This window comes from Rana temporaria, chromosome 3, assembly GCF_905171775.1.
Source record: "Rana temporaria chromosome 3, aRanTem1.1, whole genome shotgun sequence".
Lineage (NCBI taxonomy): Eukaryota > Metazoa > Chordata > Amphibia > Anura > Ranidae > Rana > Rana temporaria.
The window spans coordinates 316,460,266-316,487,739 of record NC_053491.1 but is presented as its reverse complement, the minus strand read 5'-3'; the positions used below and the strand labels follow the sequence as shown (position 1 = coordinate 316,487,739).

General features: G+C 38.3%; 1 protein-coding gene across 5 annotated transcripts in view; it reads right to left on the bottom strand.

Annotated features, from left to right (window-relative positions):
* LOC120932487 (protocadherin gamma-C5-like) overlaps positions 1-27,474 on the bottom strand; it is a 721,441-nt gene that overhangs the window by 605,705 nt on the left and 88,262 nt on the right. The window contains exon 1 of one of the 5 annotated variants that reach the window (XM_040344932.1): positions 22,237-24,708. The exons of 3 other annotated variants lie outside the window; for them this stretch is intronic. In XM_040344932.1, coding sequence (XP_040200866.1) covers positions 22,237-24,612 — 2,376 coding nt within the window. In that variant the 5' untranslated portion in view covers positions 24,613-24,708. Of the gene's footprint in view, positions 1-47; positions 2,532-22,236; positions 24,709-27,474 lie in introns of those variants that run through there. One more of the 5 variants, XM_040344917.1, reaches the window with a different exon arrangement.

Below are 27,474 nucleotides of genomic sequence, written 5' to 3'. Positions count from 1 at the left end.
ATACTTTTCACTAAATAAAAATAACTGGGTATGTAAAAGTGACATACCTGAACATCATTGCTGATTTTCAAAGCTTGGCCTGTAGTACCACTGGCAGGAGCTGAGTCATCTGTATCAATAAGATTGTCTGTGGGGACATTCTGGACTGGCTTCATATAAGCAATTTCATTCTGCTTTGAGTCAAGAGTCACACACACATCGTACGAGAATGGAAAAGGTAAACTTGCATCACTAATCTCAGAGGGACATCCCAGGGTGAACTGAGGGTAAACATTTCTGCTAAACTCTCCCAAGTTTATTGCTGAACTTGTTTTTTTGCATTTAACAATAATTACAATCAGCACAGTCACAATAAATAAAAGAGAAATTAGAGCTATGGCTATTACCAGGAAGAATGTTACATTAGATGAAGCATCTGAAATATTGGGTTGTCGTTTGATTTCTGGAACGGCTTGCTGAAAATTTTCAGCTACAACCAAATTGAAAGTGACTGTAGAAGACAGTGCTGGAACTCCATTGTCCTTCACTAAAACCATAATCTTTTGTCTTAAAGAGTCTATGGCTTGAAGATCTCTTCTTATCCTAATTTCACCAGTTATTTGGTCAATATGAAATACTGATGAGTCGGGTGCTTGTAGGAAGTGGTAAGAGAGCCAGGCATTGTGTCCAGAGTCAGCATCTATAGCAATTACTTTGGTTACCAAATAACCTTTCTCAGCATAATGAGGTATAAATTCAAATATTGCAGATTCCTCATTGTCCGGTGATGGATAGAGAATCTTTGGAGCATTATCATTCTTATCAATAATACAAATCCTCACTGTGGCATTACTGCTTAGAGGAGGAGATCCACTGTCTTTGGCAATCACCTGGAACTGGAATTCCCGTAACTGTTCAAAGTCAAATGATCTCTGAGCATATAGAACTCCAGTTATTGAGTTCATGGAAACATATGAAGATACTGGAATTTCTTCTACATTGCTGTTTAAAATGCTGTAAGTGATTTTGCCATTGTCATCACAATCCAGATCTTCAGCATGGACCTTGTGCACTGAAGTCCCTGGTTGATTATTTTCTGTAATATAGACAATGTAGTTTGTTTTCTCAAAAACAGGAGGGTTGTCATTAATATCTGATATAGTTAATCTAATGGTTTTATTACTTGAAAGTGATGGTGAGCCATTGTCCACACAGTTAATAGTAATATTGTACGCAAAAAATATTTCTCGGTCCAAGTTGGTTGCTGTTACAAGCTTGTAATAACTACTTGAAGATGGTATAAGTTGAAAGGGCAAGGTGTTTGAAATCTGACAAACAATCTCAGCATTCATGCTGGAATCTAAATCATGAACATTAATTACTGCTATCACTGTACCAGTTGATGAATCCTCTGGAATTGTTGCAAAAAGGGATGTTAGTGTAATTTCTGGGATGTTGTCATTCACATCAATCACTTGAACTGCTACTTTACAATGTGTAAAATGACCACCACCATCTTTAGCTTCTACGGTCATTTCATAATTATCTGAGAGTTCATAGTCCAAATTTCCAATTGTCCTTATATCACCATTTATTGAATCAATGGTAAACAATTGGTGAGCATTTTCAGAAATGTGACTAAGAGAATATGATACTTGCGCATTTGAGCCTTCATCCTCATCAGTTGCATTTAAACAAATTACTAGGAAACCAATGGGTACATTTTCAGGCAATCTTACATGATATGTGTCTTGTGCGAACACAGGAAAGTTATCATTAAAATCTTGTACAACAATCTTAACTACGGCTGTACCAAGTTTAGGAGGCTTTCCTCCATCTTTAGCAGTCAAAATTAACTCATAGGAACTTTGCTGTTCTCTGTCCAGAGACTTTTCTAGTATAATTTCTGGGTATTTAATGCCATCCTTTGTGGTTCTTTCCCCAAGACTAAAATGTTCATTTCCAGCAAGAGTATAGCTTTGTACAGAATTAATGCCGAGATCTGGATCCTGTGCATTGCCTAGAGAAAAGTGTGTCCCTGGTAAAGTAACTTCACTAATTTCTATATCAAAATGTTTTTTAGAAAAGGTAGGTGAATTATCGTTAACATCCTGAATTTCAATGCTGATTGTGTAAAAGTTTAGAGGATTTTCAATGACGGCTTCAAGGTTTAAAAAACAGCTCTGTTTAGCTCCGCATAATGTTTCTCTGTCAATTCTCTCTGCCACAAATAAGTTACCATTTTCCAAATTAATACCAAAATACTGTTTCTTTGCTTTATGAATGATTTGGAATTTTCTGAGTGTCAATCCCTTAACATCCAACCCAAGGTCTTTTGCCACATTTGCAACAACTGATCCTTTCTTCAGTTCTTCTTGTACAGAGTACTGTAACTGACCAGATGTAATGTTAAAGAGAAATAAAAGAAAACCACATACTTGCCATAGCTTTGCACCCATTGTTCCCTGTCTTCTGGTACTATTCATTGTAAATGGGAAACCATTAGCTTTTGCTTCTCATTAATAAAGGAATCAAGCAAGAATAAACATTAAAATGCAATCGATTTTCGAAGATGTCCAGAAGCATCCAAGCATCAGCATGCACAGTGGAAATATTGCAGTGCTTTCTTTTCTTCTGCACTGTTAGACTGTAGTAAAATTCAAGTTATTTTGTCAATCAGATGGATTAGAAATGATACAGTCCTATACTGACACCAAGAGGTCAAATACAAGTATTGCAGTTAAACTGCTTACAGATTATTTACATTATATATAATAGCCTTTCCAGCTAGTGTTTTGTGTGCTTGTTATACGCTATGCATATAAAGGCAAAAATAATATTTTTTTAAATATATAAAAAAAAAAATTATTTATTGTTATAACATTGTTCTTTAAGTAAGTTAGATATACAGCAAATGTATTATGTAGTTTTAAATATATAGCTAATTTTATCAATTAAATGCATCTAGAAATGAATCTGAAACTATCAATATTAATGTAGATTAGGAAGGTACTGAGTTAAGAGGTGTAAAGAATGTTCATAATATTAATGGTGCAGTTAAGCTTACTTGAATCATATTGGTGAAAGTAGTCCATTGCAAACTGCCCTTTCCTCTATTAAACAACCTAATGTTGCTGCAGCAAAAACTATAGAAAGATGAAGCATATTCTGTCTATAAGTTGAGCTTATATCAGAAATATAATGCTTAACATTTATGTCTAAAAAATGCTGCTATGAAAATGCTACATAGTATTAAATGTATGTAATAGAAAGGTTTCAACTATTTACAGTTCAATTAAAAAAAAATTTTGTTACAGTAACAATACATTCGATGTGCAGTAAATTATCTTGAAGTAATCAAGACATTGAAAACATGGTGCTAAAGCACCCATAGACGAAACAACAGTAACACAATAAATCAACAAATAAATTGAGTAGATAAATGTATTATCCAACATCAAAATAAACAACATCAAGTAAAATTGAAGCTTATATAATCTATGTTGGTTCAAAAGGCGAGATTTCAACATAGGGAGCACTGCAGTCAGGCATTGGGTTACCAAAGTAAGGGGGTGGGAGTGGGGGGTGGTCAACTTTCAGCTATTTATGATAACTTAGTCTAATTAATTTTTTTCAAGAGAACACAATTTTCAGCGGATCTACCATTGCTTGCCAATCCAATCATTTTACAATATTTCTGAGGCGCTGACCTGCAGCAAGTGTAATTGACATATTTCCAGAGACAGCAAGGTAAATTGGTATTTTCTTAAGAAGAATAACAATAGCAGACACAATGAGGTTGATTTAGTAAAGGCAAATAGGCTGTTCATATTGCAAGGGAAGTCGCACGTTGCAAGGAAATTTGCCTTAGTGCTCAGTGAATGAAGTAATCCAATCACATGCAAGCAAAAATTTAGTTTCCAAATTATTCATTCACATGATTGGGTTATTCTTTGCAAAATTAAATTTCACCACATTCACTAAGCTCTGGAGCAAATCCACTTGTAAACTGCAACTTTCCATGCAAAGTTAACAGTCTATTTGTCTTTTTTTTTATTCTCTTTATTGATTTTTAATGGATTTACAAAAACAGAGCTTTGGGGCATTTCCTGGCTCAAAAAAGTGCCACGTGAATCGGTACCTAACAGATTATCTGCCTAAACAGTGCTGTTAGCAACAGCAAAAAACAAAAAAAACAAGGTACAAACAATAAAACATCACTGCTCATCCACTCCATTTGGAGAATTTATGAAAGCAGAATGTGCTACTCGTCTGTGATAGAAGTGAGGTTTCCCAATATGGAATTCTGGTACTAGGCCTAGAATACTAAGGTGTTCAACTATAGGGGCGCCAGGAGGGTCTTAGCAGGTGTTAGCACGGAAGGCGTAGTAAATTTGTATCAGATGTCTTTAATAAATTGATCCCCATCTAGCAAAATATTTCCCCCAGTTCAGTTTCACTATTTTTAATGCAGACATATCACTTAATTTATTACTTAGTACAAGAGATTACTTGGAAAACAATTTCACTAATTTGACACCTTTTCCCTGCAGTCACAAACAAACATCCACACTGTAACTGTTCTGTTTTTTCATTCAGTTTCAATGAACTTTATTAAAACCACTGCATGGCTCTTCATTACTCTCACTGGGCATGCCTTCTCCCCTAACACATTACACCCTTAATCAGGGTTAAGCATATGCATTAAAAATGCACAGGACACCCCATTGAAACTATAGACTTTTCAATATATTGAAACATCCAATTTTTATTTAAACAATGGCTACAGATAAATCTCATACACTTATATAAAAACACAAGAGAAAATGTGCTTTTCAAATCATTTATTCAACAAAAATATTAATGGATGTAATGGTATGCTATTGAAAAAGTAAGCACAGCCTTGGCATTAAAAGCTGGTATTCAACCCTGTTGCAGAAACTACTTCTTTTAGGAATTTTGTATAACTTCCTACCACTTTCTGACATTGACTGAATTTTTTGGGCACTTCTGTATGCAAAATTCATTCAGTTACAGGATGTGTGTCGGTTTCCATAAATTGCAATTTCAAAAATCCCCTCCAAAATCTTTAGGGAAAAAAAACAGGACAACCTTAAACCATAACATTCCCACCACCATACTTCACAGTTATCGGTTTGCAGCAAACATGTCTACTTACACTATTGTTGTTACCAAACAATTCAATCTTTGATTGCTGAGACTTTAGCACATTGTTCCAGCAGGCCTTGTCTTTGTCTAGATGTTCAGTGGCAAACTGTAATCATGCTCTAATGTTCTTTGTAAACACACCTCTCATGCAGGTTAAATTGGTGAAATTTCTGATTATAAGTGCATGCACTTTAACCTCAACTGCAAGTCAATAAGTCAATAATGGGGTTCTAGAGGGACTAATTTTAGCTTCAGAATTATGTTTTTTGCTTTGAATTTACTAGGCCTACTAGTCATAAATACATTGGCAGTTGTTTTGATACCTACACAACTCTTAAATTATTTTCTTAACAGTGGAATGATTGGATTTCAAACCATTTTGAAATCTTTTTATATTTATTGACAGAAAAGGAGCACAACTTTCTGTCTTAGGGCTTTAGAGAGCTGTATTGATCTTGGCATGATGACACAACTGTATTAATAGCAAAAAGATCACCAGCCTGTAGATGTCTGAGGTTTAAATATGACAGGTACCATCTGCATACTGCCTAAGGAGGTTCTAATCGGTGTCACCTAATCTTGAACACCAGATTCAAATTTTAAGGTTTTGAAGTAGTGGTACATGTAGGTGTTTACTAAAATTTTCCACATGGGAAATGTCTGTTATGTTATATCATGAAAATAAAATGTCAATTCTATGTGCCATTTGTTCACGTATATTGTCTATTTAAACCAAGATCTAATGCTTGCCTGTTAAAAAAGGTAAAAAAAAGTCAAAACTTTCTATGGGGTGTACTTACTTTTCACATGACTGTATAGGCCAAATAATGTATCAGATAATTGCAATCATGTCAAAACATGTACAAGAGAGATTATGAAAAAAAATACAAAAAAAAAACACCACCCTTAAAAAGTTTTTTTTGTTTTGTTAGAATAAAAAGATACGTTAAAACCAATATATACAATGCTGTGAAAAAGTATTCCCCCCTTTCTGATTTTTTTATATTTTTTTGCATATTTATCACACTTAAAGTGATAGTAAAGGTTCGTTTAAGAAAAAAAACATGCCATACTCACCTCCACTGTGCAGTTCGTTTGGCACAAAGTGGCCCCGAACTTCCTCTTCTGGGGTCCCAAGGCAGCTCCCGCGGCTCCTCCTCGCAAGAGCTAACACCCTCTGGTAGGCTCTCTCCCGAGGTGGTTACCTTGCGGCCGCTCTACAGCTGCCGATTGTATGGCTCTTCCCCGCCCCCGGCACGCTGCATCATTGGATTTGATTGACAGCAGCGGGAGCCAATGGCTGCACTGCTATCAATCTAACCAATGAAGATCCGACAAGCCGTTTGGAAAGCGATGCAGGATTTCGCCCACTGAATTTCAGGGCTCAGGTAAGTAAAACGGGGGGAGGTGTTTTTTCACCTTAATGCATGGATGCATTAAGGAGAAAAAACACGAAGATTTACAACCCCTTTAAATGATTCAGATCATCAAACAAATTTTAATATTACACAAAGATAACCCGAGTAAATCCAAGATGCACTTTTTAAATGATGATTCCATTTATTATGGTAAAAAGCTGTCCAAACCTGCCTGGCTTTATGTGAAAAAGGAATTGACTGGCTTTATGAGGATACAGTAGAAGGATGGACCATAGACACACATTTAAAAGATATAAGCACTTTCATTGCATGTATCCTTTTGTGGCCCTGCTAACCTTCTCTAGTGTACCTGTAATAAACCATACTTAGCTGTAAACATTTTCCACAGAGATCTTCACTGTTAGACCTGACTGGTGCCATACGAGTTTTCTCATGAAAACTTCTAAATTGTTAACGAATATATATCGTATTTAATGATCTTCAGGAACCTGCAGAGCGGTAAACATTATTTTTCTGTAATTCATTAGCTAATCCCTAGGTCTATTAGAATTTTTTCATCACAGCAGATTTGCACATGTTGTAACTATTAGGCCTCGTACACACGACTGAGTTTCTCGGCAAAAACCAGAAACTTGCTGGGATTTATTTTTTTGCCAAAGGAAAATGTGGAGAGACCCCCTAAATGGGGCTTTAAAGGCAACAAAAATATATAGTAGTCATAGTAGTCAAAAAGTAGGGTATTTTAATATACAAAAATGAAAATTATACATATATCACACAAAATTGTTTAACCACTTAAGGACCAGCCCATGTACATATACGTCCACAATATGGCACGTACAGGCACATGGGCGTATAGGTACGTCCTCGCCTATTAGCGGGTGGGGGGTCCGATCGGGACCCCCCCCGCTACATGCGGAGGTCGGGTCCGCTCGGGGAGCGATCCGGGACCACGGCGCGGCTATTTGTTTATAGCCGCTCCGTCGCGATCGCTCCCCGGAGCTGAAGAACGAGGAGAGCCGTGTGTAAACACGGCTTCCCCGTCCTTCACTATGGCGGCGCATCGATCGCGTCATTCCCTTTATAGGGAAGACACGATCGATGACGTCATTCCTACAGCCACACCCCCAAACAGTTGTAAACACATACTAGGTGCACCCTAACTCCTACAGCGCCACCTGTGGTTAACTCCCAAACTGCAACTGTCATTTTCACAATAAAGAATGCAATTTAAATGCATTTTTTGCTGTGAAAATGACAATGGTCCCAAAAATGTGTCAAAATTGTCCGAAGTGTCCGCCATAATGTCGCAGTCACGAAAAAAATTGCTGATCGCCGCCATTAGTAGTAAAAAAAAAATAAAAAAAAAAAATGCAATAAAACTATCCCCTATTTTGTAAACACTATAAATTTTGCGCAAACCAATCGATAAACGCTTATTGCGATTTTTTTTACTAAAAATAGGTAGAAGAATACGTATCGGCCTAAACTGAGGAAAAAAAATGTTTTTATATATGTTTTTGGGGGATATTTATTACAGCAAAAAGTAAAAAATATTGCTTTTTTTTCAAAATTGTCGCTCTATTTTTGTTTATAGCGCAAAAACTAAAAACCGCAGATGTGATCAAATACCACCAAAAGAAAGCTCTATTTGTGGGGAAAAAAGGACGCCAATTTTGTTTGGGAGCCACGTCGCACGACCGCGCAATTGTCTGTTAAAGCGACGCAGTCCCGAACTGTAAAAACACCTTGGGTCTTTAGGCTGCATATTGGTCCGGGGCTTAACTGGTTAAAAACAGTGCATAGATGGGTGTCATTGAAAAGCAACGTCCATGAAGACGTACACGGCCCTACGCGTTTCGGATTACCCTTCATCAGGGGCCGAAATGTGTGTAGTCAACAGATATAGGAACCACTTTTCACTCACAGCGCTTAATCGACCCTGCGCACCCCAGAAAAAGGACACCACTGTCAGGATGCAGAAGATTCCTCTAGATGGAAAATAGGAGGAAGGAAGCCGGCGGTGCAGAATCGCATATAGCAAGATCTCAGGCCCTTATAGTCCCAAAGTAACGTATAATAGTATAAAAAACCTGAGGTTTGCAGGAGTGTGTCAGTATTTTATTTGGCCAAAGGTGTCAGTAGAGAGCTAAGCAAAGCTCCAGCATGGAATAGACACTCAGTATAGCCCAAGGACGTGCCGCTAGTACCACTGCCGTCCAGCAGTGGTACTAGCGGCACGTCCTTGGGCTATACTGAGTGTCTATTCCATGCTGGAGCTTTGCTTAGCTCTCTACTGACACCTTTGGCCAAATAAAATACTGACACACTCCTGCAAACCTCAGGTTTTTTATACTATTATACGTTACTTTGGGACTATAAGGGCCTGAGATCTTGCTATATGCGATTCTGCACCGCCGGCTTCCTTCCTCCTATTTTCCATCTAGAGGAATCTTCTGCGTCCTGACAGTGGTGTCCTTTTTCTGGGGTGCGCAGGGTCGATTAAGCGCTGTGAGTGAAAAGTGGTTCCTATATCTGTTGACTACACACATTTCGGCCCCTGATGAAGGGTAATCCGAAACGCGTAGGGCCGTGTACGTCTTCATGGACGTTGCTTTTCAATGACACCCATCTATGCACTGTTTTTAAACAATTTTGTGTGATATATGTATAATTTTCATTTTTGTATATTAAAATACCCTACTTTTTGACTACTATGACTACTATATATTTTTGTTGCCTTTAAAGCCCCATTTAGGGGGTCTCTCCACATTTTCCTGTTTACCAGGGGTGTTGGCAACTTCTGGAAATCACACTGAGATGTTCCATTTATATTTTTTTGCCAAGGTAACCGGTTGTGTGTACATTTTTCGACAAGGAAACTGTCCTGGATCCCGTCGAGCCAAAAAGAGAGCATGTCTTCTTTTTCCTCAACGGGAATGGAGAAACTTGCCTTGTCGAGTTCCGACAGCCTAACAAGGAACTCGACGAGGAAAACAATGTGTTTCGCCCGTCGAGTTCCTCGGTCGTGTGTACGAGGCTTCACAGTTACTAAAAGAAGGACGTGGCACGGATAGAGGTCTTCATTTTGGTATTACAGTTAGTTATGATAAAATCAGGAAACCTAACAATTTGCAATTTTTTTATCCATCTGAATATTTATATGCTGTAAAGAATGAGGTATGGGGCAAGACCAATGTGTGAGAATTTGGTAGTGTTACCAAAAAACAAAATAAGAAATGAATACAAAGTGTTAAACAAGGAGCAAAAAGCGAACCACAACCTAACGTGATTAGCTATAATTCATGTATATGTGCCAAAAACAGAATGAGTGAATAACAATCTATTAATGACCAGAAATGTGTGCAAAAAAAATGCTAGAATGTGACATTAGCACAAATGCGGTATACGTGAAAAAATGTCCATAAAAAAGTGTGACAAAAGTGAGAAGTGTTAAATAATAAATTCCACTGCGCTACTGTGAGTAAACAGAATAATGAAAAAGTGGTGTGTAAATAATACCTGAGGCGGCTATATATAAAAGTGTTCACATAACACAATGAGAAAAAATAAACTGAATAAATGATAAGCGCTCCAGGTATGTGATGAATCACAATACAGTGTATAAGTAAGTGAATGAAACACAATCAAAATAAAAGGGGGTGAGTGACCAGACTCAAAATGTGCTGTGCATGTCAAAATTAACACTAGAATTAACTAAAAAGTCGTCTGTGTTAGGACACCGTGAAACTCTTTGGGGGTGTCGCGTCCCCTGTGAGTCAAGGGTCACTACAATGTGCACATATGCATATAAGTGGTGTATAAAGGTATATTAATGGTAAGCGATCTCTAAATTGGATCTATAATAGACAGCAATAGTGATGGTGATATGACAGTCTATTGGTGAGGATGATGGGATGTTCACATATGACGATTCCTGTAAGGAAGGCAGTGATAGGGGGATCCTTATTGGTGTTGCAGTGCCCTTACCATGAAGGTGCTATATGTGCGCATATAGGGATGTCCCTCCGGGTCTCCAATCGCCTTTCTCCTGGGATCACTCAGTACAGATATTTCAACTGGTGTGTGCCTTGAAGGTGTTAATAGTGTTGGTCCTCCGGGTCTCCAATTCCTTTATCTTGGGATCACTCGGTTGGCTGCAGCTGCTGCATAGCTCCAAAAGGGTCCAAATAGTGTTGTTCCAATAGGTAAAACAGTGGGATAGGGAGAAAAAAAAGAAAGGTTGCCTCCGATTGTGTAGTAGGTTTAGCGATCCAAAAAGTATTTATTAGGAACATAAAAAGCAGGTGATACAGAGGATAGCTCAGGAGACGGTTTTGTATTGCCAAACAGCGCTGGTGAATACAGAGCAGACGTGGCGTTTGAAATTACCGCCTACGTCCTGTGGCCTCCGGCTTGTGTGAGTGTTTTCCTCGGTCTCGGCTTGCGACTCCCTACGGCGTTACGTCACGCACCTCGTGACTTCATCAGGGGATTCGTATCCCCTGATGAAGTCACGAGGTGCGTGACGTAACGCCGTAGGGAGTCGCAAGCCGAGACCGAGGAAAACACTCACACAAGCCGGAGGCCACAGGACGTAGGCGGTAATTTCAAATGCCACGTCTGCTCTGTATTCACCAGCGCTGTTTGGCAATACAAAACCGTCTCCTGAGCTATCCTCTGTATCACCTGCTTTTTATGTTCCTAATAAATACTTTTTGGATCGCTAAACCTACTACACAATCGGAGGCAACCTTTCTTTTTTTTCTCCCTATCCCACTGTTTTACCTATTGGAACAACACTATTTGGACCCTTTTGGAGCTATGCAGCAGCTGCAGCCAACCGAGTGATCCCAAGATAAAGGAATTGGAGACCCGGAGGACCAACACTATTAACACCTTCAAGGCACACACCAGTTGAAATATCTGTACTGAGTGATCCCAGGAGAAAGGCGATTGGAGACCCGGAGGGACATCCCTATATGCGCACATATAGCACCTTCATGGTAAGGGCACTGCAACACCAATAAGGATCCCCCTATCACTGCCTTCCTTACAGGAATCGTCATATGTGAACATCCCATTATCCTCACCAATAGACTGTCATATCACCATCACTATTGCTGTCTATTATAGATCCAATTTAGAGATCGCTTACCATTAATATACCTTTATACACCACTTATATGCATATGTGCACATTGTAGTGACCCTTGACTCACAGGGGACGCGACACCCCCAAAGAGTTTCACGGTGTCCTAACACAGACGACTTTTTAGTTAATTCTAGTGTTAATTTTGACATGCACAGCACATTTTGAGTCTGGTCACTCACCCCCTTTTATTTTGATTGTGTTTCATTCACTTACTTATACACTGTATTGTGATTCATCACATACCTGGAGCGCTTATCATTTATTCAGTTTAAAAGTGAGAAGTGAATCCAACAATCACCAAGTGAGCACCCGAGTGTGAGAGATGTAGTCTCCTTACCAGATAGTGAGACCACAAAGAGGCGGTCAGACCAGGCACAGGGTTTTTAAAGTCTCCCAATAGACTATAGGCTGGAGCTGGTTCCAATATGTTCAATCAGACGCTGACGGGTATCTCAGGTAAAAACACAAAAAGAAGCCCATAGTGCAAACTGTGATGCAAATTTTAATAAAAGAAAGGTAATGCACTTACAGAGATTTGATGCAATGCAAGCCTGATATGGTATGACATTAGCGGTGTACAAACAGGATCTCGGCGTCCCCTCTCATTCCTTCTCCTGTGTCAGTCTGTTCCGGAGAGCGTGATGATGTCAGGACGCAGGCCGTTTCGTCATATTGGCTGCCAATCCCAGACAACGTCGACATATGACGAAACGCGGTATTGTTAAATTGTAAGTGTAGCCCTTCCCCCTCAGGAGCTGCTGATTGTTTTGGGATTGGTGTATTAAGTTACCTCTATGTGTTGTCTAGGGATGAAGGTAGTGAGCAGAGCAATAAGCAAATGTCCAATTCGTAGATAAGGTTTTCTGAATGCTTTATTTTCTTGGCCCAACACAACCAACATCAACTTGAGGTAGACAGAAAAGGTTGATGAAGTAAAGGAACTTTGTGGTATCAGGCTTTGGATAGTAGGAAAGCAATCCTGCTTTCTGCAGTAACACAGTTCGTCGCCACTCCAGCCAGAGTGGGTGAAGTGCCCCCGGACAGACCCCTGCCACAGGCCTGGCAGCCAGAGTGCCACTTTAAGGTTGCTGGGAGAAACAAGTCTCTGCCACCGACCTGGCTCTGATTAGATTAGGATGCCAGATGAAACCTCTGCCACAGGCTCAATGCTGACAATGTGAACAGCAGAGCGAATCCTCCCAATAAATCACTTCAGGGTCACAGGTTGACAGTGCAAGTGTACCTGTCAATGCTCCGGTCACCAGATCCCCGATGGTTCGTTCAACCCATTTTGGATAACCTGACTCCGGGTTCTCCTAAAGCCGATCCCCCACCGAATGGCATACAGCCTGGGATCTCCTCAGTAGAAGGGGGACCCAGTAAGTCACTGGGGCCCCTTTGTGGCATCAGTTGCTCCAGGCCAGAAGGGCCCAGAGTCTGGAACTCCGCTTTGCGCGCGACCCCAGGCCAGGTAGGCCATAGTGGTGGGGCCCACGATGTGCGCACACCCTAAAGGTGGGTGCCGCACCTGGAACCAGGAACCCACAAAGAACCAAGAACAACGGCTTCCACCACAGAAATACCCCCTCCCAGCATGCACAGCTGCTGGAAAGAAGCGGCTCCGCCTGGATCCCCTCTGGCGCCACCTGCCGTCCAGAGATGAGATCGTATCTCTGGACACACAGACTGACCCACAGAACAATCCAGATTTGGCGACAGCCAAATTTAACATAATTAAGAATGAGAGCAACTTACCTCTCTCATTCTCCCACTAACTTTAGCGTAGTGCCCTTACTGAAAGTAAAAGGGGCGCTACATATGATTCTTTGTAGACTGGGCAAATGTAGATGTATTTAATCTAGTAAATTATAAAATCTGCAATTTTATGTATTATGTCTACATTATTAGTAGGCTGCTAAATGTTTCACCATAAAAAATAAACTTTTCCAAACACATACTGTATGATAAGTTCATTAGACATATTGGAAATATGATAAAGTTTATTATTAGAAGTTTTTAAAATAAATGTATGTTTGAAACAAAAGAAGCATAGGGGAGCTCATGGTGGTATTGGCACAGCCCCAAATGATCCACAATGGCTCAAAAGTGATATGGTCCAGAAATATTTAGACAGAATAAAGGTGGATAAAGCACCTGGACCAGATGGCATCCACCCACAGATCCTAAAAGAATCAAATTTTTAGGGACTCATTAATGATGGGAATAGTAGCACTGGATTGGTGCAGGGCAAATGTGGTGCCTATATTTCAAAAGGGAACAAAGTCTTTACCAAGTACCTATAGACCTGTTAGTTTAACTTCTATAGTTGGGAAGATACTGGAGAGATTAATAAAATACCACATGGACGAGTTCTTGCTGGAAAAAATATTTTTAAGCAACAGACAGCATGGATTCATGAAAGACAGATGTTTTCAGACAAACCTGATTTATTTTTAGGAAGTGGTAAGTAAAACCTTGGACAGAGGCGGGGCAGTGGACGTGATATACTTGGATTTTGCAAAAGTGTTCAATACAGATCCCCACACACGACTAATGTGTAAGGTAAAGTCTACAGGCTTGGAAATATCAATTTGTAAATGGATAGCAAACTGGCTAAAAGACAGAATACAGAGAGTAGTGGTTAATGATTCTTACTCTGAATGGTCTAAGGTTATCAGTGGTGTACCCCAAGGTTCAGTGCTGGGACCCTTACTTTTTAATGTCTTTATAAGTATTAAAGTGACAGTGCTTATGCGCTACTATAGACACTCAATGAAAAAACCCTAAACAAAGTGTATCAATAAATTGCTGCAAAACCTAAAGTGTTTACAATACACAAATATATAAATGAAAAAGGTGAAGGGTTCCGCGCAACCTAGCACGCGGACATGGTGAAAGTGCTAAGTATAAATAAATAAATAAATAAATATAAATACTGATCAATGTTACCACAAACACGAGCAAAAAACAGCTCAATCCAATCCAGTGAAGGAGTGTAAGTGTCCAAACGGAAAATAGTACTATCTATACAATGTGCATAAAAATGTCAAATATAATATGCAGTGAATATATAAAAAATTAATAATATATACATATAAAAATCAATATATGAATGTATATAGTGAAGTCTCTAGCCGTGAAAGAGTGTCCATTCATAAGATGAGAAATAAATCAATAAATAAATCAATCTGGTGATCCCGTGCTAATATTGATGCTTCAAACAAGCAAAAGCTGCCAGAAGAGATGTGGCTGATGTGATCACAGGGTAATTCAATAGATAGTGTTGATAGATGGGTGTAATAATCCCTCCCCGAGCTCCCGGGACTCTTACCTCCGCACAGATAATCAAGTGCATCCACTATATGTATCTCGACCGGACCTCCGTGTATACGCTCCACTAATCCTCATTAGATCTCCATGACAGGGTCCTCTCATCCATCCAAACAGTTAGTGTGCCCAGGAGAGTAAGCAGGGGAAACACAAAAACAAAGGAGGGGACTCCAATCGTGAAGTAGTAAGCACAAGCTAATTATTTATTAAAGAGGGAAAAAACACATGTAAGCGCAGCTTTTTTCCCTCTTTAATAAATAATTAGCTTGTGCTTACTACTTCACGATTGGAGTCCCCTCCTTTGTTTTTGTGTTTCCCCTGCTTACTCTCCTGGGCACACTAACTGTTTGGATGGATGAGAGGACCCTGTCATGGAGATCTAATGAGGATTAGTGGAGCGTATACACGGAGGTCCGGTCGAGATACATATAGTGGATGCACTTGATTATCTGTGCGGAGGTAAGAGTCCCGGGAGCTCGGGGAGGGATTATTACACCCATCTATCAACACTATCTATTGAATTACCCTGTGATCACATCAGCCACATCTCTTCTGGCAGCTTTTGCTTGTTTGAAGCATCAATATTAGCACGGGATCACCAGATTGATTTATTTATTGATTTATTTCTCATCTTATGAATGGACACTCTTTCACGGCTAGAGACTTCACTATATACATTCATATATTGATTTTTATATGTATATATTATTAATTTTTTATATATTCACTGCATATTATATTTGACATTTTTATGCACATTGTATAGATAGTACTATTTTCCGTTTGGACACTTACACTCCTTCACTGGATTGGATTGAGCTGTTTTTTGCTCGTGTTTGTGGTAACATTGATCAGTATTTATATTTATTTATTTATTTATTTATACTTAGCACTTTCACCATGTCCGCGTGCTAGGTTGCGCGGAACCCTTCACCTTTTTCTTTATAAGTATTATTGGGTCTGGGATCAAAAGTAAAATGTCTGTCTTTGCAGATGACACCAAGCTATGCAATGGGATAATGTCCTTACAGGATGTCTTTAATTTACAAGCCGACCTCAATGCACTGTTTAATTTTCGACTATGTGGCAAATGAGGTTTAATGTTGATAAATGTAAAGTTATGCACTTGGGGGCTAAGAATATGCATGCATCATACATACTAGGGGGGAGTACAAGTGTTAGAATCCATAGTGGAGAAGGATCCGGGGGTTTTGGTAGATCATAAGCTCAATAATAGCATGCAATGCCAAGCTGCGGTTTCCAAAGTGAGAAAAGTCCTTTCTTGTATTAAAAGAGCTATGAACTCCAGAGAGAAAGAAATATAATTTTGCCCCTGTTCAAATCATTAGTAAGACCTCATCTGGAATATGCAGTTCAGTTTTGGGCACCAGTTCTCAAAAAGGATATTGGGGAACTGGAGAAAGTGCAGAGAAGGGCAACCAAACTCATAAGAGGCATGGAGAAACTCAGCTATGAGGAAAGATTAGAGGAACTGAATTTATTTACTCTTGAAAAGAGGAGATTAAGGGGGGATATGATCAACATATTCAAATATATAAGGGGTCCATATAGTGAACTTGGTGTTGAGTTATTTACTTTACGGTCAACAGAGAGGACTAGGGGGCACTCTTCACATCTAGAGGAAAAGAGATTTCATCTCCAAATACGGAAAGGTTTCTTCACAGTAAGAGCTGTGAAAATGTGGAATAGGTTCCCTCCAGAGGTATGTTGGGATTATTGGGGGTTAACGGCAAATGCTGCAATGGGAATCAGATCTAGATGAATCCTTCTCCACTGAACAATGGGACAGCATGACAAATAACCTACGGAAATGTACCAAGACAGCCTCCATTAGGGAATCTGCTATTAAACTCCAATATAGGTGGTACCTCACCCCTGACAGAATTAATTCATTCTATGCTGCAACCTCTCCCCTATGTTTTAGAGGCTGCCCAGTACAGGGTTCCCTTATTCACACCTTCTGGGAATGTACACACCTCAAAGATACATGGCAACAAGTCAGTATTAAAATAGAACAGATAACAGGTAGAAGAATAGAACTGACACCTAAAATGTGTCTCCTTTTTTATCCTATCCCCGACATTCCTATAGCCCACACCAGGCTAATACACACCTTGCTCACATCAATACACTGGGTGATAGCGCTCAACTGGCGGTCCTCCACTGTGCCATGGTCCCAAATTATGGATCGTATGTTGTCCATCAAACTAGCAGAACGCATTCATCACACCTTATATGATACTATGAACATATACGATCAAAAAAGGAAGCCTTGGGACCTTCCTCTGTTGATTCATTGAATTAAGATATAAGTCTGCTGTCTCCCCTTTTTTAATTTTATTTTTTCTCTCTCTTTGCCATTAAACTAATTCATTAAGTTCTTACATTACTGTATTATGCTACCGGATAGCCTTTTATACAAACCATAACCTATTTCTCTGCCTCTCGAATAACTGCTATGCATATTCTTCACAGATGTTCACTGCTCATGTATGTATTTTTGTACTCCTTGGCAATGTGAGTTTAAACTGTATTGATACTTATTTTTCAATAAACCGTTTGTAAACAAAAAAGAATATATAGGCCTTTATATTATATATTTATTTTATTCTATACTTTGAGCAAACCCAAAGCCATCTTGTATAAAGTTTTTTTTTAAGAGGTTAAACTAAGTTCACTGTCTTTAAAGAAGAGGCTTTTCTTTTTCACAAAGAGACTGTGTAAGTCTGTCTGTACCATCTTCCCAGGTTATAAATGAAAAGGTTTGAACACTTAGTAAAATAAACAAGATAAGGGAACCATGAGCTTACATACCTAATTGGTATTTTCAGAATAAGCCACAAAACAATAGGGCTTATTCACAAATTAAGCTATTGTATTATATATTTAATAATTTTTTTTTTATTATTATTATTATTATGATAAAAGTTGCAAACATGGTATTCTATTAGTGAGAATTAGTGAGAAGGAATTGATATACTAATTATGTGGGTAGAGTTTCCCAACCCATATATTTAAATAGGGGACGAGATGGCTAGGGAAATTGACACATGATTGTCAACCATTGGACAATTATTGGTGTTCTACTAACATTTAAGTCATTTCTTATACAACACTGCCTTTAGAGGTTGAAATTAGTAATTTTTCAAGATGCCCATTCGCCTTGATTGTCATGGTAACATATAAAGCACATCATCATATTACATCAACAATTACATAGTAGTGACACACACACACACTTTTGGGTGAGATAAAAAGGAGTGACAGATAGCAGAGAGGGAACTCAAACGGAAGGAATTTGGCACTAAAAAGAATCTTGAAAGGCGAGAGGATGTGGAAAGCTGGGATTTCAAGGATATTGAGAAAAAGGAAGTCCCTTTGGGAGATACGGCAGACATCTTCTCAAACAAGAGTTTGTAAAGTATAGATCATATATCCTATATGTGCCAGGGACCTGTTAACCACTTAACCCCCGGACCATATTGCTGCCCAAAGACCAGAGCACTTTTTGCGATTCGGGATTGCGCCACTTTAACTGACAATTGCGCGGTCGTGCGACGTGGCTCCCAAACAAAATTGGCGTCCTTTTTTTCCCACAAATAGAGCTTTCTTTTGGTGGTATTTGATCACCTCTGCGGTTTTTATTTTTTGCGCTATAAACAAAAATAGAGCGACAATTTTGAAAAAAAATAATATTTTTTACTTTTTGCTGTAATAAATATCCTCCAAAAATATATAAAAAAACATTTTTTTCCTTAGTTTAGGCCGATACGTATTCTTCTACATATTTTTCGTAAAAAAAATCGCAATAAGCGTTCATTGATTGGTTTGCGCAAAAGTTATAGCATTTACAAAATAGGGGGTATTTTTATGGCATTTTTATTAATATATTTTTTTTATTAGTAATGGCGGCGATCAGCGGTTTTTTTTCGGTACTGCGACATTATGGCGGACACTTCGGACACTTTTGACACATTTTTGGGACCATTGGCATTTTTATAGCGATCAGTGCTATAAAAATGCATTGGATTACTATAAAAATTCCACTGGCAGTGAAGGGGTTAACACTAGGGGGCGGGCAAGGGGTTAAGTATGTCCCTGGGTGTGTTCTTACTGTGGAGGGGGGTGGCCTCACTAGGGGAAACACTGATCCTCTGTTCATACATTGTATGAACAGAAGATCAGCATTTACCCCGCTGACAGGACCGAGAGCTGTGTGTTTATACACACAGCTCCCGGTCCCCGCTCTGCACACGCACGGGAGACGGGGGCGAGCGGGGGGCGCGCATGCGCCCCTAGTGGCCGCTCAAAGAGCCGCCGTATAGCTACGGGCTCTCGCCCAGGAGAGCCGACCTGCCGCCGTATAATGACGGTGGCTGGTCGGCTAGTAGTTAAAAGACCCTTGAAAATCAATGGTGGCATCATCGGATCACAAAAATAATGAACTTTCTGATTTTGAAAAGAAAATTCATTCAAAATTCGACTGTGTATGGCCTGCTTAAGTCACTAAACAATGCTGTTAGGAGGCAAGAGTGGCCAGGATCAGATTACTCTGTAGCACAGAAAGATAAAACCTGACCTACTACAGTCTATCAAACCACTAATTCAGGAAAGAAAGTAAAAATATCTACAAATAATAAATATGTTTTTTTTTTTCAAATTTTACACAAAGTGGGACTATGGAATCAAAATGGCATACAGTATATGACGGTCTGTTGCTATCATTAAAGTGTATGTCCAATAAAAAATGTTTTTTCTTGTACAAAGGGGGGGATATAACCCCTGTCAGGTTTCTACTTGTTTCATATTTTCCCTCTCTTCCTGTCTGGTGAAACCGTTGTCAACAGGACAGGAAGTGAGGCCAAAGCTCTGGATAGAAGTAAAATAAAATCATTGTCAGTAGGACAGAACCCTGGTTAGAAGTAAAATCCTGCTAGGGGACAGGGGACATTAAAGGGGTTGTAAAGGTTTGTTTTTTATTATCTAAATAGGTTACTTTAAGCTAGTGCATTGTTGGTTCACTTACCTTTTCCTTAAATTTCCCTTCTAAAAAATGTTTTCTGGTTTTCTTTGTCTAAATTTCTCACTTCCTGTTCCTCCTCAGTAAGCTGTTCAGTAAGCTGTTCTAAATGACTTTCCACCGCTCGAATGATGGTGGAAAGCTTACTAAGGAGAAACAGGAAGTGAGAAATTCAAACAAAGAAAAAAAACATTTAGAAGGGAAATCGAAGGAAAAGGTAAGTGAACCAACAATGCACTAGCTTAAAGTAACCAATTTAGAAAATAAAAGACGAACCTTTACAACCCCTTTAAGTAAGTTTCAAACAAAAATAGCCTAACTCTAGAAAAAACTTTTCAAGCAATTCCAACAACATTTTTTTCTTTTAGAATTATTTGAGTACAATCTGACTGTTTTAAGCCCCTGTGGTATTGTTTTATGGTATGCCCCAAACCTGTAACAGTCAACCTTTCAGGACAGCTTGGCCCACATGAAAATGTGTAGAAAAATAAAACTAAGGGTGAAATAAAAAAGGAAAGCAAATATTATCATTATGTATTAATCATTATGTATTGTATATTAATCATTATGTATTAACCACATAAATATACTAAAATGTTATGCAATAGTGGTCCCTTAATCTCACTACATGATATTTCTCACAGTTTTACAATTTATAACAGCTTACTAATATGAAAATGTGACAAAAATAGGAATCTAGGTACATACTGTCATGGGGATGGGGTTAAGATGCCACTAAACAAACATGTATTGTTTTGGGGACTTAAAGTGCTGCTGACCACAAAAGATGGGGGAGGGGTTTAGTGATTAAAAAACACTGACTTCTAATGGTTGGAAGTTTGTTTTGGTACCACCAGTAATTGTGGGATTGTTTTGGGGGGGGGGGGGGTTAAAGTGTTTTGGGTTTGTCCATGACATCTAGCCATACACTGCAATTTTAACATTTTAACTTTACAACAAGACTTACACATGACTTCAATTGACAATTTTAAAGGGTAAACCATCTTAAAGCAGAGTTCCCATCACTTTTGAGAGGTGGTTTAAAACGAAAGACCACCTCTCTGCTCCTCGTTTTTGCATAGTAAAATTTTTATTTTTTCCTTCTAACTTACCTTTTTATGAATCACAGACGTCTTTGGCGAGCCCCGCGCTGTCTTCTGGGACCGGTGTGTGTCACAGAAGACAGCTGGCCATTCACAGAGTGCCCCCCGACACGCGCATGCGCAGTAGGAAATGGGCAGTGAAACCGCAAGCCTTCACTGCCGGTTTCCCTTAATTAGAATGGCGGCGCCTGCACCCAATCTGATGGACGGATTGACCTTGGGGGGGGGGGGGGGGGTGACATCACAGGCTCCCTAGACAGGTATGTAGCCTTATTAAAAGTCATCAGTTAGAGTGTTTGTAGCTGCTGACTTGTGAGTTTAATTTTAACCACCTCAAAACCATTACTATTCCTAATACCCAAAACAATTATTGCAAAAAATGAAATCACTTTGGGGTGTCCACTTTTCAAAAAGGGGTCAGTTTAGAGATGTTTACACTGTGACATAGTTTTTATTTGATATGTTTAATACTAGAAAGGGGAACATTTTCTGCCTTTTTTAATGTGTTTCAAAAAATATATACAGGCATAAAGTTAATTTGGGTGTGTTGATTGTTGCATTGCCAAGTAATTGTCAGTCAAACTATCACAGCACTAAAAACTTGACAGGAGGGTGAATAACATGATGGTCATGAAGTGGTTAATCACCATTAATATCTTTGTTGTAGAGATGAGGAGAGTTTGACAGTTTGATTTGTTTAGCAAAAGACAACGGAGGAGGGCTGACAGCACTTGCTCCACAAAAATGCTTTGTCAGCTCACAACAGGATTAGGGTGCATGGGGCCTTTAAAGGGATAAAACATGGGGAAAATGGCATGTATTGCAGAGATGCATTTTTATTTATTTTTTTGCCCTGACATACACAAGGTCAAAATTTATTGTAAATCCTATATTCACGTCCACAGTTAGCGCAGCACTTAAAGGAAGTTATTCCAAAAGTTATATAAAGCTGCAAGTGAAAGGCAATTCATGATGAGAATACACTTATATTTCAAAGCTGATTTATATTAATAAAAAACAATTAACTTATGAGCTTTCATAAATGCAAAAAAATTACATGTAAGATTAATTTCAACATACCTCTACCATACTGTTAGCAGGTAAATCTTGATTTGTGGAACCATTGATAGCAACTGAGTCTTCAGTGTCAATGAGATTGTCTGTGGGCACATTCTGTACCGATTTCAGGTAAGCAATTTCATTCTGCTTGGAATCCAGTGATACGCAAACATCATATGAGAATGGAAAGGGTAAACTTGTATCACTGATCTCAGATGGACATCCTAGTGTAAACTGAGGATACACATTTCTACTATATGTTTCAAAGGTTGTTGGGGTATTCGATTTTCTGCACTTAAAGATGATTGCAACAATGACCGTCATAATGAATGTAAAAGAAATTAGAGCTATAGCAATTATTAGAAAGAATGATGCATTAGAGGAATTTTTTGAATTGTTGGGTTGCTGTTTGAACTCTGGAACAACTTGCTGAAAGCTTTCAGCTACAACCAAGTTCAAAGTGACTGTTGACGACAGGAATGGAATGCCATTGTCCTTCACTAACACCACAATTTTTTGTTTTAAAGAATCCTTGTCTGGAAGATCTCGTCCTATTCTGATTTCACCACTTTGTTGCCCAATGACAAACCATGATGGTTCTGGTACTTGTAGAAAATGATAAGAAAGCCAGGCATTGTGTCCAGAATCAGCATCAACCGCAATCACCTTTGTCACCAAATAACCTTTCTCAGCTGAGTAAGGAATAAATTCAAACACAGAGCCTTCAGTATCTGGTGATGGGTAGAGAATCTTAGGAGCATTATCATTCTTATCTACGATACAAATTCTTACTGTTACATTACTGCATAAAGGTGGAGCTCCATAATCCCTAGCCATCACCTGGAATTGAAATTCCCGTAACTGTTCATAGTCAAATGATCTCTGTGCATAAAGAACTCCTGTCACTGAGTTTATGGAGATGTATGATGGCACTGGAATGTCTTCTACTTTGCTGTTTAGAATACTGTACATAATTTTTCCATTGTCATCCTGATCTAGATCTGAAGCATGGACTGTATAAAGTAAAGTCCCTGGCTGATTATTTTCAGCAATATAGATAATGTACTCCATATTTTCAAAAACAGGAGAATTGTCATTCACATCCATAATCATCAACTCAATGGTTTTATTTCTGGACAAAATAGGTAGTCCATTATCCACACAGTGGATTGTTATGTTATATCCAGAATTTCTTTCTCGATCCATGTTTTCTGCAGTTACAAGTTTATAGTAACTACTAGATAATGGTAAAAGTTTGAAAGGCATTGTGTTGTAGAGCTGACATATAACTTCACCATTCTTTCCAGCATCCAAATCCCGAATTTTAATTAAAGCTATGACAGTGCCAGGTGGTGAATCCTCTGGAATAGCTGGAGAGACAGACGTAACTGTAATTTCTGGAATATTGTCATTCATGTCAATCACTTGTATGGATATTTTGCAATGTGTGGCATGTCCACCAACATCTTTAGCTTCAACAGTAATTTCGTAAGAATCAGCCATTTCATAGTCCAAATTCCCTATTATCCTAATATCACCATTTTGGGGATTCACGGAAAATATCAGGCGAGCGCTTTCGGGGATATGGTTAAATGAATAGGTTATTTGCGCATTAGATCCCTCGTCTTCATCAGTTGCATTTAAGTCAATTACTAGAAAATCCACAGGTGCATTCTCTTGTAATCGTATGTTGTATGTGTCTTGAGCAAAAGTAGGATAATTATCATTGACATCCTGAACATATATTTTAACTGTGGCAGTACCAGATTTGGGAGGTTGTCCTCCATCATAGGCAGTCAAAATTAACTTGTATAAACTTTGTTTTTCTCTATCCAGAGAGTTTTCCAGAACAATCTCTGGATATTTAATTCCATCCTTAGTAATCCTTTCTCCAAGACTGAAGTATTTATTGGCAGTAAGAGTATAGCTTTGTACAGAATTAGTACTAAGATCTGGATCTTGAGCATTTCCTAAAGCAAACCGTGCACCTGGTGAGGTAAATTCACTAATTTCTATGCTGAAATTGTTTTTGGAAAAGGTAGGCAGATTATCATTCACATCCTGGATTTCAATAGTGATGGTATAAAATGTCAGTGGATTTTCTATGACAGCTTCCAGGTTTAAAAAGCAGCTCTGTTTAGTGCCACACAATGTTTCTCTGTCAATCCTCTCTGAAACAAGTAAGTTCCCATTTTCTATATTCACCCTGAAATACTGTATTTTATCTTCGGCAACAACCTGGAATTTTGCTGCTAACTCTTTAACATTCAGCCCAAGATCTTTTGCCAAATTCCCAACTACAGTTCCTATTTTAAGTTCTTCAGGAATTGAATACTGTAACTGACCAAAAATGACTTTAAATAGAAATAAAATAAAAGTTAACACTTGCCACGCCATTTTCCCCTTTTTGCTTGTGACTTGTTATCAATCAAAGTGAGCAGGCAGATGTGTTGTCCTTTGATCACTCCATAAAAAAAGAATTGTCTCTAACAGATCCAAGATGTTGTGGAGTATCCTGAATTGCAGGATACACAATGAAAATATTGCAGTATCTCCTTCTAAGCTGCAGTGTGAGACTAATGAACTCTACTTGTGTATATAGTCCAAAAGAATGAAATAAAATATTATAGTCCTATAGTGACACCAAGAGGTTAAAGTCAGGTAATGCAGCTAAACATTTTGTATTGAAAATTATATTTGAAGGGGTTTACAATTGTTTATTTTTGTTTGCTTGTCATTTGTTGTTTATTAAAAGCCATAAAAATAAAAAATAATAATAATACAGGGTAAGTCAAAGGTCACCTGGTAAAGGTAATATGCATTGAAAAGGTTGGGATAAAATATCTATTTATGCATGTAATTGATTTTGCCTCTAGATGAACTCTTGTATTTATTTATCATTTATTTCTTAATTTTTTTTTTTTTAGCCTTTTAAAATGTATTTTATTCATGTACAACACATGAAAATATATGTTGAAATATGACAATACAGTATGTTTGCTAAGGTATACATATTATAATAATACAAAAAAGGAAAAGGATAATCTTTGTTCAAAAATATTTTGGATTGCAATGTGAATTGTGAATGTAAGAAACTCTAATATCTGATGTGGAATGAATAATTATTCTGGACCAGGTTTATCATTGCTATAATGGCCCCTTTCCCTCCAGCCTCCTGAAAGACAGTGAAGCTGATTTACGGAATAAAGACTTTCGGGCTAATAGACTGAATGTTTACTTAGCTTAGTGAACAAGGTGAAGCTGTGCTCACTTAAAGTGGTTGTAAACCCTTACAGACCACTTGGCCCTACAGGTAAGCCTAGATTAAGGCTTACCTGTAGGTGCAAGAAATACAGTATCTCCTTAACCAACACGGTTAAGGAGATATTTGCAGAAAAGACTGCACCGATGTCTATGGAGCAGCGATACCCGGAAGTCACTCCAGGTATCATGGTGGCGGAGGAGAGGAATGAGGGTCGCTGCGGGGGCCTCGATCTCAGGTAAGTACTAGCTCATTATGCCTTTCTCTTGCAGGTTTTTTTTTTTTTTAGGAAAACGTTCAGAGGGTTTACTTCCTCTTTAAGCCAGTCATCAGTCATGAGAAAGCAAAAAAAAAACGAATTTATTTATTTCACTTTCCCATGACTATATGCATATTTTTTTTTTATGATAAAATTTTAAGAGTTCGGAATAATTTATAATGACATGGAAAATACATGCACACAGTAAGGAAGGAAAAAATTGGTGATAGATTATAATTCAAAATTTGCAATAAGATGATGCTCAGACAAAATAAATAATCATGTAATGGCTTCCACAAGTATACACACACTTCCCAAACTGTGGAACATTACCATCTTGGCTTCCTACTGTGTGTCTCAATAAATTAGGTCAATACAGGAAACCTTTGACTTGGCATATACACTGCAGACTTTAGCCATGATTAATCAATCTGCAATATCACTTGGAAATTTGAAATAGTACTTTAAGGCACGCTAAAATCATATACGATAATATTGTTTGAGAGACTATGTTAGCATGCCTAAAATATAACTGAAAAACAAATATTTTTATGTTAGGATAGAATAGGGAAAGTTACCAACTCTTTCAGGCTTTTTTTCTAATATCTGTGTCCCTGCTGGGTAGATTCACTCTCACTCACGTTGGGTATATTTCCTCTCACTCCCTGTTCTTTCTATGGGGCAGGAAGTGGAAGTAAACCTCACATGCTGCTGTGCGAAGGAAGTCACCATAAGTAGTCATATAATTCTTTCAACTCAATTTATGTAATAGCCTCAAAAATTAAGCAGGCTGCCATTTTTCAAGCTTTCCTCAAAATCCTTTAGAAAGTATTGACTATGCAGACCATATATGTTGTGTACAAAATAACATAAATGGTCAGTTCACCCAAAATTGATACTTCAATTGTTGGTATATGCTTCACCCCCTTAACCTCCCTGGCGGTATGATTATGTCTGGAATTTTATACCAAAAGCGGTACAATTTTTTGCATGGAAATTTGGCATTTTATACTGTAGGCCTGCAATTCTTAGGAATAACTCACTTAAATCTGTCCAAACAAGAGTCTAGTAGACATCCCGAGTATAATAAAGTTTGAAACACAAAATTATAAATTATAATATAATAAATAACTATAAATAATTATAACAAATAATAATGTAATTATAATAAAAATTATTCAATAATGTAATCAAATCAAAAACACTGAAATTTGCTCAGTTGCAGAATTGTCGCTGTCATTATTTTTATTGTTTGATGATGAATTTCCCCACAAATCGCTATCACGCAATTCTGCAAGTGATTCTAATTTATTATCGCTGTTTTCTAGCTGGTCTAAAAGCACTTTTGACATAAAGGGACACTTTTTGGTTGCTATGGACAATCTCCAGTTTTCAGGCAGAAAGAACAGTTTTTATTATATAAAAGTGCATGCAGAACACTGGGCAGACCACTAGGGACAAAGGGGGCATGTAATTATTTTTATACAGTACTGTAATCTATAAGATTACAGTATACTGTATGTGTATTGTGTTTTTCACTTTTTGAATTTGGCGCCGAACTCCGTCCCCGTGCGTCATAACGTCGCAGGGAACGGAGCTCGGCGGCACTGTGAATCGAGCAAGGAGACACAGCGGAGGAACCCGCACACACAGCGGGGACACATCGCAGGATCCAGGGACAAAGTAAGTAACTTCCCCCTGTATCCTGCAATGCATTCCCGAGTCTGGCTCAGGGAAT